This window comes from Salmo salar, chromosome ssa12, assembly GCF_905237065.1.
Source record: "Salmo salar chromosome ssa12, Ssal_v3.1, whole genome shotgun sequence".
NCBI classification, from domain to species: Eukaryota; Metazoa; Chordata; class Actinopteri; order Salmoniformes; family Salmonidae; genus Salmo; species Salmo salar.
In genome coordinates, this window is record NC_059453.1 from 28,796,128 (window position 1) to 28,814,124 (window position 17,997).

The 17,997-nt window shown below is 44.8% G+C and overlaps 1 protein-coding gene across 2 annotated transcripts in view; it reads left to right on the forward strand.

Moving 5' to 3' along the window:
• Positions 1-17,997, forward strand: part of LOC106564672 (ubiquitin carboxyl-terminal hydrolase 43) — a 112,249-nt gene that overhangs the window by 4,002 nt on the left and 90,250 nt on the right. For both annotated transcript variants that reach the window (XM_014130889.2, XM_014130888.2), the window contains exon 2: positions 8,203-8,355. In XM_014130889.2, the coding sequence (XP_013986364.1) occupies positions 8,203-8,355 (153 nt within the window). The remainder of the gene's footprint in view (positions 1-8,202; positions 8,356-17,997) is intronic.

Consider the following 17,997-nt stretch of genomic DNA (forward strand, 5'->3'; position numbering starts at 1 on the left):
TGAATATGTATGTCTATGGTCTGGCCCCACAGGGACACCTGTGGCTGGTCATCCAGGGGCACAGTGCCCGAAGCTGGGCCTGGGTAAGTGGCATTGCTCACTCTCATTTACTGGAACCTTTGGACCTATGCTGCAAATATAGATGGTACCAGAGTTCTGTATTAGAACATTTTGATTTGGTTCAGCCCATTATAGGCTCTAAGATAATTATGATTCTAGCAGTAGTGAGATACTTTTTGAAGTTTATACGTTAAGTTTTGTGTGCAGTCTCTCGAAATGTAGTACTCAGATCTATTGAATAATCAACTGCACTTGGGTATAGATATTCCCATTCATTCATTCATTCATTCATTCTCATTCATTCCCTCCTCTCACTGCAGTTATAAGGATGGCTTTGACTTGAACAATATACTGATTTCTATCTGTTTGTCCTCTTTGAATGAGATGAGGATGTTTACTGCTGTTGCAGTGCAGCCAAGTGAATTTAGCCTGGGAAAGGTGGAGACCCCCTACTGAGCAAGCTCCACTGGTGCGTATGGAGAGTGCAGCAGTGAGCTCCAAAACAAACAAGAAATCATGTTGGTGAAAGACAGGAAAACACCCACCCATCCATTTACTCCTGTTCCCCGTAGGAATGGTACTAGTTTGTGATGAGGAAGGATTCTCCACAGTGGTTCTTTGACAGATAATTATTATTGTCAAAGTCAGTGTGCTTTTAAAGAGCACTAGTCAGAGGCATTGGCCTGGTAAACAAGTTCAACAGTGACTGAGTGAGGATAAAAGTTGGCTCTGCGAGCTTTTCCCTCCCCTCACTTTCCTTGCTGAGTCTGCAGGTGGTGGTTGTATCATGGTTCTCCATGACTCCTGTGTAGGCGGTGGTGGGTGTGAGTGGGTGTCATGTTGGTTGTTTTGGAGCACAGGCAGAGATTCAGTGTTTGTGTTTTCCTGTCTCTGCTTTCTTTCAAGAGCTATGGTACTCGCACACACACACTCTCTCACTCTCTCACTCTCTCTCTCTCTCTCTCTCTCTCTCTCTCTCTCTCTCTCTCTCTCAATATTTGCCTTTGAACTCAGAAATTGGCAGGGCACTACTACTTCATTTACCCCCAAAAAGCTCTGACAAAACAATATAATGAAAAACACAGTGAGAAATATGTCTGTGTAAGTACTGCAGTTTGAGCGCATTTCCGATGGATGTATTCACCACCATAATTAATGGTCTAGCTTCGGGGGGGGGTTAAATCAATCTTAAACAACGCTAGGCTGTAAGACCACCCAACCTCCCCACTTTATCTTAGTGAAGGGAATGGCACAGAAACCATTAAAGGAGCAATCTGTGATATTTACAGCTGTTCAGTGGTCATTTTAATTAATGATATTGATTCTTGAAGAATACAACACAAATGCCTCATTTCATTTTTTCTTAATTTAACTAGGCAAGTCAGTTAAGAACAAATTCTTATTTTCAATGACAGCCTAGGAACAGTGGGTTAACTGCCTTGTTCAAGGGTAGAACAACAGATTTTTACCTTGTCAACTCAGAGATTTGATCTTGCAAACTTTCAGTTACTAGTTCAACGCTCTAACCACTAGGCTACCTGTCGCTCCTCATGAGCTCTTACCCCACCATATCCCAACTTATAAGGTTATTTTGCTCCGTTGTTCAGCTTTATTGCAAACTACGTGGTAGGGCTGCCGTTTGGCCACCCCAAATATGTACTAGTGATTGTGCCTTTAGGATACAGTAAAAGCACAGACCCTCGTTCTTCCCACACAAAAGCACATTTACTGCCTCCAATATAAGTCATAGAGTCTGCGTCCCAAATGGCACCCTATTACGTACAAAGTGCACTGTTTTTTACCAGAGCCCTATGGGCCCTGCTCAAAAGTACTGCAATTTATAGGAAGTACGGTACCATTTGGGATGCAGATATAGGAGTTTAAACTTCTCCATTACAGTAGTGTTAACAGAGAGCCTTTCCCAGGCTGTAAAACACTCAGTGATGATTATGACCAATCATCCTTTGTTTCCTTCTCTATTCTTAATGGTAGTAAATCCCACATTAGGGACGTTGTCGCGGAGACGAGGCAAAGACTTTGGGCTTTACTCTGTCATCACACTGGCAGCATATCAGGAAGAGGATTTCATGTTATGTTACCGAAAATCTTATGTTGTCTTGCCATAATAAATAGTGGTTTTCTTTCTTTTGGAGGTGAATACATGGACATGAAGTCTAGCATCCAAACTAATACTTCTTCTGCCATCATATATATATTTTGTGGTGAATTGAGATACTGTATAACTCAGATTAATCAGGATCAAAGAGTAGGATTTTTTTGTGCAAAAAACTCAGACTGGGGCGTCGAGCGTGGGGAGCCAGGAGACAGGCAAGGGCATTTGCTTGGTGGCCGGGACTGCGGTTGGCCGAGGTTTGTGTTTCTCTCCCCCCGACCAGCGGTCGTCCTCCAGGGGAGAAGCGGGGGGAGGCTGGGTCGTCTGGAGCTCAGCTGAGATTGATGAGTGGAAAGAATGGAGAAAATGAGAGAGGGAACAAGGGAGGGAGAGTATGGGGGGAAAGAGGGAGCAGAAGGGAGAGGCTTTATTGAGTAGAGGGAATGGAAGGAGAGGCAGGGCAGGAGAGTAATTAAGTGATGACCCATCAGTGTCTGCCTGGTCAGCGGAGGAGAGGATCGCCAACCAGCAACACCAGGCTGCTGTTGCAGAAAAATGTAACAAGGAATGGAGGTGCCAGTAATGATGGTGATGGATACCGTCCAGGCTCATTCCCACCAGGCAGCAACATCTGCTCTTGCGTGTGTGTGTGTGTGTGTGTCAACATCACAACCTCTAAAGATTATGTAACGTCCTAATTCCTCATGGTTCTTCCTCCCAGACTGCCATTGTGGAATCTAACAAGGTCCATTTGACAGGCCAGGCTGGGGTGACCCTGTAAATGTGTGTTTTTGAAGCAGAGGAATCATTTTGTTGATGTATGGCACGTTCCTAGTCCTGACGGAGCTCTCCTTATACCTCGCTGTTTACATTGAAGGTGATGTGGGGTACTTGTGAGACAAACGCTAAAGAGGGGAAGGTCAAATACTCTCCAGCTCACTGTCTTGGATGCCAGGGCAGGCGTGGTGTGTGTGTGTGTGTGTGTGTGTGTGTGTGTGTGTGTGTGTGTGTGTGTGTGTGGTTTGTGTGTGTGTGTGTGTGTGTGGTTTGTGTGATGTTAATGCCTGAGTGTGGGGGTCTCAACCTCTCCTAAGATGTGAGAGGGTGAGAGAGGACGACTTTGTCAACTGCCCCTGGAGACTGTGTAGGTTAATGGTGTACCTGTGTTTATTTAAGAGGTTAGGTTAGGTCACCCTCAACTGTATTTTGAGTGTTTGCAATCGTTTCTATCTGTCTCTAGTCTCACCCTCCAGCAAATGTTTGCCTCACCTCTCTAGTAAGAAATGACTTGCAAGGCACCATGCCATGACAGAAAGAGAGTGCACTGTAGTACCGTATAGTCTGCCTATGTTTACTGTGGTTATGGAATAAGGTGCATCTTCACCATGGAGACCGGCAGTACCCTAAAGACAGCTGAGGAGTACAAACAGCTTTTAACCTCTCTTGGGTAGGGGGCAGTATTTTCACATCCGGATGAAAAGTGTGCCCAAAGTAAACTGCCTGTTACTCAGGCCCAGAAGCTAGGATATGCATATAATTGGTCGATTTGGATAGAAAACACTCTAAATGTCTGTGAGTATGACAGAACTGATATGGCAGGCGAAACCCCGAGGACAAACCATCCCCCCCCAAAAAGAATTCAGCCTACCACTATTTTCAATGGCTGTCACTTTTATTATAAGTCCTCCCAGATTGCAGTTCCTAGGGCTTCCACTAGATGTAAACAGTCTTTAGAAAGAGTTTCATGCTGGTTTTTGGAAAAATTAGCCAGAAATTGTAGTTTTTCTAGGTGGCTCCCATTTTGGCTGTTGTGTTTCCAAGCCCGTGAATGAGAGCGCATTCTTTGGTATTTTTCTCCAGTAAAGACAATAACGATTTTCCGTCTTAAATTGTATAGTTTATTTACGAATTAGGGTATCTAAGGTTTGATTATAAATGTTGTTTGACTTGTTTGGAAAAGTTTATTAGTAACGTTTGGGATTCATTTTGTATGCATTTTGATGGAGGGAAACTGGGTGGATTATTGATTGAAGCGCGCCAGCTAAACTGAGTTTTTATGGATATAAAGAAGGACATTATCGAACAAAAGGACCATTTGTGATGTAACTGGCACCTTTTGGAGTGCCAACAGAAGAAGATCATCAAAGGTAAGGCATTTATTATATCGCTATTTCTGACTTTCATGTTGCACCTGCCTGGTTGAAATATGTTTTTCATGGTTTTGTATGCGGGGCGCTGTCCTCAGATAATGGCATGGTGAGCTTTCGCTGTAAAGCCTTTTTGAAATCTGACACAGTGGCTGGATTAATAAGAAGTTAAGCTTTATTTTGATGTATTACACTTGTGATTTTATGAAAGTTAAATATTTATAATTCTGTAGTTTGAATTTCGCGCTCTGCAATTTCACCAGATGTTGGCCAGGTGGGACCCACCTGCCCATAAGAAGTTAAAGAGGGGAGCAAATATGGTCTGGCATCTCTAGCTGTCACACAGTGACCCACACACAAAGTCCTAAATCATTCAATCCAACAAACTGTGTAAAACACATTTGACATTTCTACTTCTTGACATAGTACTCTTTGGCTATCCGATTAAAAATGTCCCAACCAACACATTTTACACCCAGTTTCTCTCAAATCACTTCAATGTTTACCAAATAGCCTGCATTATTATTCCCATGCTCCCCGTGGGGATAGAAACACAGTATATCATGTTTGTTTTGGCACTTCCATGGCCAGTCATTAAATGTTAGTGTCAGGTGTCTAAGCTGTCTGTCTGTGATTTGGTTGGTTATGAGGATGATGATAAATGGAGGCTGATACAGGCTTACTCAAACAGGCCTCAAAATGAGAATACTATTCGTACTACTTTGGTGGGATTACGCCTCTATCTCCTCTCAGGCATGGGGTGGGTGTGAAAAGTAAAGACTATGTTGATATGTCTATGCAGATATCAAGGGGAATTCCTTTGAACAAGAAGTGCAATCTGTTTTTGAAGGATGGGATGGGGTCCTTACTTTCTTAGCAACAGTGCTGCTGTGCAGACCCATTAACATGCCATTGTAGCAGGATCACCTCTGGACGTCAACAAAACAAAATGTGTGCACACAGCAGACCATAACCCCTCTCTCCAAGCCCTCCTTCTCTCAACCCCCTGTCCTAATGAAGCCATCACAGCTCTGTGATGTCATCAGGTTTCTGCTTCCCAGACACAGCGGTCCCACGGTAACCTTGGACACATCGGTTGCTGTCCCCACCACTCTTTCCGCCACCTCCGACTCTGTTTCCCCCTTTCCCTCTTACCCTTTCTGGGGTAGCAACATAACGTAACATAACTGCACTGTCCTTTGATAGGCAGAGGGTGTAACTAGGATTAGTGAAAAGGGGTGTGTCCTAAATGGCACCCTATTCCCTATATAGTGCACTACTTTTGACCAGAACCCTTGTCAAATGTAGTGCACTACATAGGGAATAGGATGCCATTTCAGATACAGCCACAGTCAACATGCCCCTTTCGCTTCCCTCTCCCTCGGAGGGCCCCCTTCATAATGATTAAGCTCATTAGTGGTCCATCTCAGGTAGTAGGGAGGTAGGGGGCCTCCCATCCTGTCCTGTGTTTATATTTAGAACACTGGTGGTGTGATGCAACAATTTATTATGAAGGGTGGAGGAGCGTCTGGGATCGGGCTCTGTTACTCAGAGGGCGGAGGGAGGAATGGAGAGAGTGGGGGGGAGATGGCTGGTGGGAATGGAAAGTAGCCACCTGGATGTCCTGATGGTGTTGTTGTTAGCTACACCTGTCACTGTCTCAAGGAGAGTCAGGGTAGGGTAGATTACTTTCTAAATGTTACTGTTACTAGTTACTTATCCAAAATTGTAATCAGTAACGTAACTTTTGGATTGCCCAAACTCGGTAACGTAATCTGATTACTTTCCGTTACTTTTGGATTACTTTACCCTTAAGAGGCATTAGAACAAGACAACAATTATCAATCAAATACATTTGGTGTGTCATCGTAGACATAGTGGACTCGCTCAGGTAGAACAAACTTTAACTTTCCATATTTTCAATGCAAAATGTAATGTCACTGAGAAAACAGAAAGGTGTCTTAATATATACTACATGACCAAAACTATGTGGACACCTGCTCACCTAACTTCTCATTCCAAAATCATGGGCATTAATATGGAGTCGGCCCCCCCTTTTCCGCTATAACAGCCTCTTATTCTTCTGGGAAGGCTTTCCACTAGATGTTGGAACATTGCTGTGGGGACTTGCTTCCATTCAGCTACAAGAGCATTAGTGAGGTCAGGTCGGGCACTGATGTTGGGCGATCAGGCCTGGCTCGCAGTCGGCATTTCAATTCATCCCATTGGTGTTCGATGGGGTTTAGGTCAGGGCTCTGTGTCAAGGTCTTCCACACCGATCCCTACAAACCATTTCTGTATGGACCTCGCTTTGAAACGGAAAGGGCCTTCCCCAAACTGTTGCCACAAAGTTGGAAGCACATAATTGTCTAGAATGTCATTGTATGCTGTAGCGTTAAGATTTCCCTTCACTGGAACTAAGGGGCCAAGAAAAACTTCAAAAACAGCCCCAGACCATTATTCCTCCTCCACCAAACTTTACACTTGGCACTATGTATTCGGGAAGGTAGCGTTCTCCTGGCATCCGCCAAACCCAGATTCGACCGTCGGACTGCCAGATGGAGAAGCTTGACTGATCACTCTAGAGAACGCGTTTCCACTGCTCCATAGTCCAATGGCGGCGAGCTTTACACCACTCCAGTCAACCCTTGGCATTGCACATTGTGCTATTAGGCTTGTGTGCGGCTGCCCGGCCATAGGAACCCATTTCATGAAGCTCCCAACGAACCGTTCTTGTGCTGACGTTGCTTCCAGAGGCAGTTTGGAACTCGGTAGTGAGAGTTACAACCGAGGAAAGACAATTTTTACAAGCTACGCACTTCAGCACTTGGAGGTCCCATTTTGTGAGCTTGTGTGGCCTACCACTTCACGGCTGAGCCATTGTTGCTCCTAGACTTTTCCACTTCACAATACAGAACTTACAGTTGACCAGGGCAGCTCTAGCAGGGTGGAAATTTGACGAACTGACTTGTTGGAAAGGTGGCATCCTATGACGGTGCCACGTTGAAAGTCACTGAGCTCTTCATTAAAGGCCATTCTACTGCCAATGTTTGTGTATGGAGATTGCATGGCGGTGTGCTTGATTTTATACACCTGTCAGCAACGGGTGTAGCTGAAATAGTCGAATCCACTAATTTGAAGGTGTGTCCACATATTTTTGGTGATGTAGTGTATTGTTTTCGCAAACATCCTTTCTGAATTTAAAAGTAATCCAAGTAATCTGATGACAATATTTTTTCTGGGGGGGGTCGTCGTTGTTAAAAAATATATATATTTTTAAGGAACTCAGTCTGGCTTTCAATTTACTCTTGAAAGTTGTAATAATAGACTGCACAAGGCCATGTCAGCTAACGTTATTTTAGCTAGGTTTTTTAGCCCATAGATTTTGTAGTAATGGGGGGCCTGTGTGAAAAAGTTTAAGAACCCCTGACATAACTTGTTATAGTTTTTTTTCTGTTATCAGATAACATGTAACTGATTACATATCACCAGTTACTCCCTGACCCTAAGGGGAGCTGATTGAATACACTGTCGAAAGACGCTGTTTACTTACCACCAGACAACGTTTCCTAAAAATAAATACTTTGAACAGTAGTTTCTCTGAAACTCTCAGCTCATGTATTTTGTTGGAAGACCTAACTGATATTTATTTTCTTGTCCATATCTAATCTCTTCCTCCCGGTCTTTCCTCAGAGTATTTAGCCAACAGACTACATAGCCTACATCATTTTTTGTCCGTGTTCGATATTCCCTGTTAGGTTGTCCGGTCAGCCTGTAACTCTAAGTTTAATATCTTTGAGCTTCTACTGTAGTTTGTTGGAAAGTCGTTTTATGTCTTTTGTAATGTCCTCATCTGATTTACTCCTCCCTGTCTGTCCCCAGAGTATTGTGTCCAAGTACGGCTCTCAGTTCAGAGGGAACTCTCAGCACGATGCCCTGGAGTTCTTGCTCTGGCTCTTGGACCGGGTCCATGAGGATGCCAACCCCACCATCAACAACAACCACAGCAGCAGCAAGACCAAAGCCAACGGAAAGGTAGGAGCAGACCAAACACTGTCACAAACTTGTCATGAAGCCCAAAGACATTCACATGTCATAGACATTGTCTTGTGTTGACAATGTCTACGACACTCAAAATAAGAACACCTGTCACCAAACTGAAACATCTTGAAAAATATTGATCACTGTTGTGATCGAACGGGCCTGACTCATGACACATTGTAGATATACTGTAGCCAACAAGTTCGCTGAGGTAAGGTTTTTGGCTGATGGTAGTACTATGTTAGCCAACTGTGGCTGCAATCCAAAATGCAAAGACCTCTCTGCATTCTACAGTAGCAGCTTCGTCAGTCTCAGCTGTGTGAGAGCAGAGGTACAGTTGCAGAGGCCGATAATAGCTCCTTATTCAGGTGGAAGAGTTGCAGAGGCTTGAGTCATCATATCACCTGGGTCCCACTCAGGAGCACACACACGTCTTGCTTTGCTCATCGACTAACTTACTTTAGAGCAGGACACGTACACACACACACACGTGCATAATGTAGGGTGGGGCCGTTGGGACGAGAGATTGCTACCGCTAGGGCCACCTTTGCTAAATTAATATAGGAGAAACACTGGGCTAATAAACAAACTTGAGATTGAACTTGGTTAGCATGTATCAACATCTATTTTTTCACATTCAATTTAGTAATATTGCAAGCCTTGGTTTTGCTCACAACCTAACCAGGTTACTCCTAGTGCGGTAGAGCAAAACAGCTCTGAGGTTCCCATGAATGCATATTTCTATTCTCAAGAGATACAATAGAGACTCGTTACGAAGAGCTTGTCTCAATGACAACAAAGCGAATTCCACAGCATTCTGCAGCGATACGCCATCCCATCTGGTTTGCGCTTAGTAGGACAATTTTTTTCTCCCAACAGGACAATGACCCAACACACCTCTAGGTTGTGTAAGGGATATTTAACCATGAAGGAGAGTGATGGAGTGCTGCATCAGATGACCTTGCCTCCACAATCACCCGACCTCAATCCAATTGAGGTGGTTTGGGATGAGTTGGACCGCAGAGTGAAGGAAAAGCAGCCAACAAGTGCTCAGCATTTGTGGGAACAGGTGAAGCTGGTTGAGAGAATGCCAAGAGTGTGTAAAGCTGTTATCAAGGCAAAGGTTGGCTATTTTGAAGAATCTGAAAATATATTTACAATGCAAAAAATAGTAAATTATAAAGAAAAATCCTTAAATAAGTAGGTGTGTCCAAACGTTTGAATGGTACTGTGTATAAATATGTATTACAATAAACAAACATAGTCAAAAACAATAGACAACATAACTGACTATTAACTGTTTTGATGAGAGGCGGGTCATCAGCTTAATGAGCAGGCCTCCTCGTTAGAAGAGTCGACCAATAGCACAGGCCGCAGGCTAAGGAATGAAGGCCCCACTGTGGGCCTTCTCCTGAGCTGCTCTTGCGTTGCCTGAAGAGAATAGTACAAACGCACCGTACTTGTTATATTCACCCAGCCAGGTCACAGAAATCAATTAATGCATTTGAGGAAAAAGAGACACGGAATGTGTGGGATGAGGCCTCTTTAGAATCCCATTTCCTTGACGACCCTGGTCCCTTTCTCAATGGGAATGATGAGTCTAGCCACTGCGGCGTCTGACTGTTGTGTCACTCATGGCTGTATTACTATTTACCCACCGGGGCCTCTGAAACGGGCCATTGTGTGTGTGTGTGTATGTGTGTGTGTGTTTGTGTGTAGCAGGAGATGTTGTTGAACTGGCAGCCTGCTGTGTGATGCCCCCTCTCATTCTCTCTCTTTCCATCCCTCTCCGCTCTCCTCTGTCTGCTGATGCAGAGGGGAAGGGATCAGGGGAGGGTGTACCGCATTGGCAGAGAAAGCACGGCATACTATGACTTATAATGTGGATGTGATCTCTAATATCATTTAATGTAAACACACATTGCCCCTTTAGGGTGTGCGATGGTTACAATGATGCCTCGCTTCGTTGCGCTTCAACCGTATCCCCTTTGGCTTTTGCTCATCTCCGGCTGCTATTATTAGCCAGTGAAGTCCTTATTCTCATTGACTGCCATCGTGACGCCACCTAACAGCTAATGCCTTTCTCTGCGGCTACGCTATAGAGGAGGCCCTTTATGCCACGTCAACAGCTCAGGGCTCTGGTTGTCATTAGCCGTCGCTGAATCATGGCTCCATAAAGCCGCTTTGCCGACGCCTCGGCCCGAGAAAGAAGAAGCTATTTCAGAGAACGCTGTGGGTATGTGTGATCCATTTCTATTATTTTCTGTAATTGAATTAATTCTCTGTGTTTGGTTGTAGCTCCATCTTTCTCACCTCCCTCGTCTCCTCTCCTCCTCCGTCCTACTCTCTCTCCATTGACTGGTGTTAGAACACTGATGGTGTGCATTGCGGCATACAGCGTACACACAGATAGCAAATGGACAGAACAGATTGATAGATGGATGGGTGTATGGATTGATGGGCTGAGAGAGAGTGAGAGCAGGACAGGATGACACCTCCGTCGTCAGAGCCTGTGAAACGGGCGTTTCAAGGGAGAGCAAAGACCCAGATCAATCTGCTGACCTGCCAGAAACCTGAGGAGACACTTTCTAATCCTGCCTCCCTCTTTCACTGAGTGAATGGTACCTTTCTTTTACAGTGAGCTCTAAAAGTATTGGGACAGTGACACATCTTTTGTTTTGGCTCTGTACTCCAGCACTTTGGATTTGAAATGATGCAATGACTATGAGGTTAAAGTGGAGACTATCAGCTTTCATTTGAGGGGTATTTTCATCCATATCAGGTGAACCGTTTAGAAATTACAGCACTTTTTGTACGTAGTCCCCACATTTTAGGGAACCAAAAGTATTGGGACAAATTCACCTATGTGTATTAAAGTAGTAAAAAGTATTTGGTCCCATATTTTTATTGACGCAATGACTACATCAAGGTAGTGACTCTACACATTTCTTGGATGCATTTGTTTTGCTTGTGCTTCAGATTACGTTTTGCCCAATAGAAATGAATGGTAAATAATGTATTGTGTCATTTTGGAGTCACTTTTATTGTAAATGAGAATTGAATATGTTTCTAAACACTTCTACATTAATGTGGATGTTACCATGATTACGGATAGTCCTGAATGAATCATGAATAATGATGAGTGAGAAAGTTAGACGCACAAATATCATACCCCCTGAACAAGGCCGTCATTGAAAATAAGAATTTGTTCTTAACTGACTTGCCTAGTTAAATAAAGGTTAAATAAAATACCCCCAAGACATGCTAACCATTTTTGGGGGGTAAAATATTTATGTTTCTAACTTTCTCACTCATCATTATTCATGATTCATTCAGGACTATCCGTAATCATGGTAGGATCCACATTTATGTAGAAGTGTTCAGAAACATATTAAATTCTGATTTACAATAAAAGTGACGCCAAAATGACACAATACATTATTTACCATTCCTTCTATTGGGCGCAAAATAATCTGAAACACAACCAAAACAAACAGCAAATGCATCCAACAAATGTTTAATACACATATAAGGGAATTTGTCCCTATACTTTTGGTCCCCTAAAATGGGGGGACTATGTACAAAAAGTGCTGTAATTTCTAAACGATTCACCCAATATGGATGGAAATACCCTCAAATGAAAGCTGACAGTCTGCACTTTAACCTCCTCATCATTGTAGCATTTCAAAGTGCTGGAGTACAGAGCAAAAATGTCGCTTTTGTAGCTCACTGTATCTCCTCCTCTACAGGAAATTTCCTTACAACTCTATAACTGCTTAGTTTCAACATCCTTACACATCCACTTTCTGCTCCAATTCTTCACTTGTCCCCCGTTACACCCGACTTTTACTGTCACCTTTGCAATACCTTTGCAAAACTACAAAAGACAAATTAGTGCAGCGTGTGTTTCTTTACATAAGCATCTTTCAGAATGGATGGTCTGTATTTGAAGAATGCATTTCTGCATTATCTACATGGACTCACACCGGCCTGCAAGGCCCATAGAACAGAGCAGAAACCAAACCTCAAACCTAATGCACCTGCAGTCCTCCATTTTAAGATCAGTCCTCTGTTATTGGTGTATGGGTTCAGTAGCAGGGGCCTACTTTATGTGTATTGATTCAGTAACCGGGACCTACTATAACCTGTGGTCCAGCATACAACCAGCCATGTGACCAGCTGAGCCGGTTCACCTTCCTCAGCTAGTGGAAGGTTACGTAAGGAAGTCGGTCAACAGAGGCAGCTCAGTAAACTGACGTTTGATCAGTTGCTGAAGGAAGCCAAGTCTCCTTGAACCAGAACCCATCGTAGTAGAAGGGGATTAAAGGGCCAGTTTGAAATAACGTGTGTGTCGCCTTCGTCCAACCCCTCAGGCTTGACAGCAGTATTTCTCATAATATGAAAGTATCAGGCCTATCTAAACCAGTTTGCACAATATTTCTCTGGTGTCGGAATGAAAATATATCAGACAAACTCACTTCGTTCGTATGCCACACATGTGGCATACATTTCCCTTTAAAATAGTTACATCTGGCCCTTGGCCTTGACCTCCCATCCAGTGTGTGGGCATGCCTGCCCGAGTGAGTGGTTTAAAAGCCGATCCATCTTACCCTCTCTCTCTCTATCCGTCTCACCCCTACGGACGGTAGTGGTAAACGATGCCTAGCATCCCAACACCGCTGCTAACTCACAGAGGCATTATCTCTGCATTATTCCATTTTAAACGTCGATAATAGCTGGCTTCTCACTCTGCGCCCGGAGAGAGTTGACAGGGTGAGTGGATGGAGGGGAAAAAAGAAAGAAGAAAAAACCAGCCTGGATTAATGGAAGTAAACTGCTTAGACTTAGAAATCTGGTCTCTGGACGTTGTGGCAGTCGGCGAGGCGGCGATAGAACACATTATTGACAGACCCAGAAATTGTGGGTTTGACGTCTACGGATGTGAGGGTTAAGAGGCCCTGTTCTCCAGAGAAATGTGTTTGTTTATGATACAGATCAGACGTGGATGACAGGTAGAGGTTGATGGATGCTGTATCAGATGTCTCCTGTCAGTGTTGCCCATTGGGATGTTAAAGCTCTGATACTCCTCATTCAGTTGTGCCATCGGACTTGACACTGGCAGTCCGTCATATAGAGAGAATGGATCTACCATTGGACATCTCTGCGTTCCCTCTACTGCTCTGGAGCTAAATGAAGTCAGCTTTCCTCTCTTCTCTGTTGGCGCATTAGTGTTGTACATTGATTAGGCGTTGGTGTTCACAGGTTGCTTATCTTTCCTTTGCTCCCTCTCTCGCTCTCTCCCTTTTTCTCCCATGCTCACTGTCACAACTCTGCTTCTCCCCCTCTCTCTCTCTGTTTTTCTCTCTCTCTCCTCTGACTCATCTCTCCATATGTCTGTCTGGTCTACTTGTCAGTGATGAGCTGTCTAAGCCGTTGCCAGACGTCAGCTACAGCTGAATGTTAAGAGCAGGGCGGAGGGGTTGACGGGGCAGACGGCCACAGACCCTTTCTCCTTCTGCTCCGGCGATCCCGCTCAACCTCTCACAGGTTACTTCAAACGACACTTCTCCCGCCAGCCCCGCCGAACCCCAGCCACAATCCGATTAGAACACCAGTGACATTTCTCAGATGCTTCAAATTCCACACGGCATAGAGAGAGTGGGGGAGAGAGGGAGGGAGAAAAGGAGATGGGGCGAGACGTTTGTTGGTGGATTTGCCCGTCTGTTTGACTGCATGATGGGCTTCGATCTCCTTTTCCCTTTACAGATGTCTATTTTGTGTGAAATTGAGCAGCTGGAGAGGAAGGAAATTGAAGCAAAACTCCTTATTTGCTGCTTCCTGTCATGGAACAGATACAGTAACATCAATATCACCACTAATAGCCCTTTTTTGCTACACTACTGTATAAAGAAGAACACAGTGGCGAGGGGCATTGTAGTAGTGGCGCTGTGGTGTATATTTTTATCACTGAAAACATGTGGCCCCGAATGAAGGGAATCTGGGACCGAGGGGGAACTAATCCCACCACTACACACACACACACACACACACGCACACACACAACCTCACCTCCTAATAGGATTTACGACACCAAAAAAAAAAAATCTCGGCTTTATGAAATATTTCTCGACATGCCTCCTTTTTCCTTTTCTCAACGTTGGATTCTTCATCCATTATTCACCCTGATCCCTTTCCGTGTCTTTTTAAAGCCTCCTTCCTCCTAACGTGGCTCCATCTACTATTCACCTATTGAAAGATAAATGATTGAGCAGGGCCAATTTGCGTCCCCTCTCCCTGTCCCCCCCCATCCTTCCCTGACTCATTTCAAAATGCTTCTGAGGGATAAAAGAAAGAAAAAGTTTCAGGTGGGCTTTTGTAGTGGCATGGTATCGAGAGAGAGAAAAATAGAAAGGTGTTGGCACCAGCAGCTCTCAGCTTCAGGGATTCACCTAACTGAGCAGATAGCTAATTTGTGTTCTTTTGTCAAACCTGCTGAATTGGGCCGTCTAGGTATCAACGCTCCTCTGTCTAGGTTTGTCTGATCAGTTAGCGCTTCTAAAAGAGCTCGCACTTTTTTGGAGACTGAGGTGTTATTTTTCTTCCACTTGGCCTTACTTTGCAAAAGATGATGCCCTGTAAACCTCTCCTCCGGTTTGCCTGCCTTTCTTCCTTCAGTAATTAATTGATGGTCAAAGATGGAGATAGATACTAAGAGAGTGATACTGAGCGGTTTGGCTAGAACCATCACTGTGGATCAGGTGCCCTAATCAGTCACTAGCAGCCTGTTATCCTGCTTGCCTGGTTCGCTAAGATGAAAGTGGCCAGTCCAGACCAGGACAAACAACTCTCTCGCACCACACTGAAGCTTTCCAGGGATTTGAGCTGATCCCTGATCCCTGCTGGCCCTCCTTCCCTCCAGACAGGAAGTGTGGTAGTAGACTAACAGGTATGGTTACAGCACAGTGCACACCACAGGGACAGAGTCACATGGGGAGACAGAGGAAAGAGAGAGAAGTGGAAGCGCTGTTGGACATCATCTGTGAGGTCATAATGGGGTGAGAGGAGTCTATCGTCGTCCTCGTGCCACAGAGTGATGAAGATAAAGGAGGAGGAAGAGTGTGTGTGTGCATGCGTCTGCTTGCTGCCCAAGCCAATTACCGCTCCCACAGGGGCATCAGAGAGCCACAGTCACAACATGGTGCAGAGTCAGGACCCAGCCTCCCCATCAGGAGTCAACCCAGAGTCTATTATCATCCCAATGTGCCCTGGGTCTTCCACAGAGCCTCCAGAGACAGTGTTCTAGCTCTGGGACCCTACCCAGGGACCCCCTATCTGACCGTGGACATCCAGGCTCGCTGTGGGGTAGCTAGGCCTCTCAGAGTATTGCCCGTGACTGAAGCACCACAGGGGGCTAATGAAATGGAATCTCCCTGAGGATCAGGAGAGAAGCTCAAAGTCGGAGGAAGAGCGCCGGCCACCGCTCCATTAATGGCAGGAACATTAGCCCCGGGATCGATCTGCTGAAAGGGGGGGGGGCAGGATGTGTGTTTGCGTGTTTGCGTGCATGCATGTAGGTGAGACTGAGTGCTGTGTGTGGTGGGCGCTAACAGTGCGGGCTGAAGGGCTCTAGGACACACACAGTGGGCTTTCTAAGGGCACTCAGCCTCAGTTCCTCTCACACAACACACAAACACAGACAGATTACATTTGGCTTCCAAACACACTCGTATTTATACATACTACTTTTCTCTCTCTCTCGCTCTTTCTCTTTCTCTTTTTTACATTTTCTTTTTACTATGTCTCTATCCTCTGGGGGGGTAAGTAATGCGACTGTCCCACTTCTCCACTTTCACAGCCCATCCATCTTCTACACGCACGCACGCACGCACGCACGCACGCACACACACACACACACACACACACACACACACACACACACACACACACCTCAGAGGTGCCACACAGAGACGGCTGACTGCCATGGGTCTCCATTTTAAAGGCCTTTAATGGGTCACACATTTGATATAATCCATGAATATTTCAAAAGACGCCCAGACCCCCTAAATAGTTAAGGAATATTTAAAATATTCAGCGGCATCAACACATTTGTCTCCTTTGAGAGGGAAAAAGGACGCTCATTAGTAAGTTGAGGGTGAGTCTGGTTTGTATTGAATTGTTGTTGGTGGAAGGTTGAGTTGTGTTAGTGCTGAAGAATTGATCTCTCGTTCTCTGGGTGTAAAATCAGAGCTGGGCTCAGCCAGGGAAAGCCTTTGATGAACACCAACACGTGGTTTGAATGTGAAAGAGCTGTTCACTATCATTTCATTCTCCTCCTAATTTATGATATTCAAAAATAAATCTCCTTATGTGCCTGGCGGATTTCTCCTTGACTGTTTTTTATTAGAGTTAAAAAGGCAAATGCACGCACGCGCACACACACACACACACACACACACACACACACACACACACACACACACACACACACACACACACACACACACACACACACACAGGAGAGTAATATGAGCAAAACGCCTGTGTAAATGCATACCGATTATTTTGATTTGAAGCATAATTTGAGTAAAGCTGGAGGGATTTGTAAGCAGTGAGCCTCCCTGGTCTGAAGGTAATAATGGTCCCCATGGATGAGGTTGACCTCCTGTTAGTCTCTGAGGCTCCTGCTGCTGGGACTCTTCTGTACGATGCTGTTGTGTTCCTCATTTAGGCTGGCTTACTACGCCAGACCAAGGGAAGGGAGGGGAGGGAGGTGGAGCAACAAGGTGCATTTGCTGCAAGGACATTGTTCCGATTTAAAGTTCACTCTCGCTAATGTGCTGGTACTACTTGGTCAAAAGTAGTGCACTACATAGGAGGAAAGTCTTCAATGGAGAAGTGCACTGTCTGTGACTTTGTGTGAGACTTGTCCACAGAAACCCACCTCTTCAACTGTACTCTACAGGCCTTGAGGACTTGTCATTCTCCTTACCGCACTATTTCATGCTCATATTGTCTCTCTTTGTCGCTGTAATCTCTGTGTGTAATGCCAACCTGTTCTGCAAGTGTGGAAAATGCCGTGAAAGAATACAACTGAATACAGTGGTGCCTTTTGTTTGCCAATAATACAAGTTAACAATGTCTGGCCTTGAGGCCCATTGTCTTGTGTCATCATATCCCACACCCATCTTTATTGTCATCGCTCCCATATAAGGTAGTACCTTCCTGGCACTCTGAAGCTGTATAACTGGAGTGGTGGCTATAATGTGGCTTTACCTGTTCCGAGGAACACAGACATTCTCTTCCACACCCTTTGGCTTGTGGCCTGACAAGAATATTTGCATTCTGTTCTCCCCTCCTCTGACCGAACACCTGACTGGACTAACGTCCCTTTTGTTTACCTACCTTCAGCAATTGTTATTTTTGAACCCTGAGAGGCAGAAAGGTCACGGTCCTGAGTTTGTTTTGGCTGCGTTCCACTTCACAGAGGAACAGGAGCCTGTTTTGTAACACTGCAACAGGTGTTTTAGTTTACCGCCTGCCTGTTTTTTCTGTTTCTCTGTCTTATAAATGGATTTTGTTTACTTTGTAGTCTCTTGTTCAGTTTAACTGGATTTTTGGCCCTTTCAGGGTCCTCTT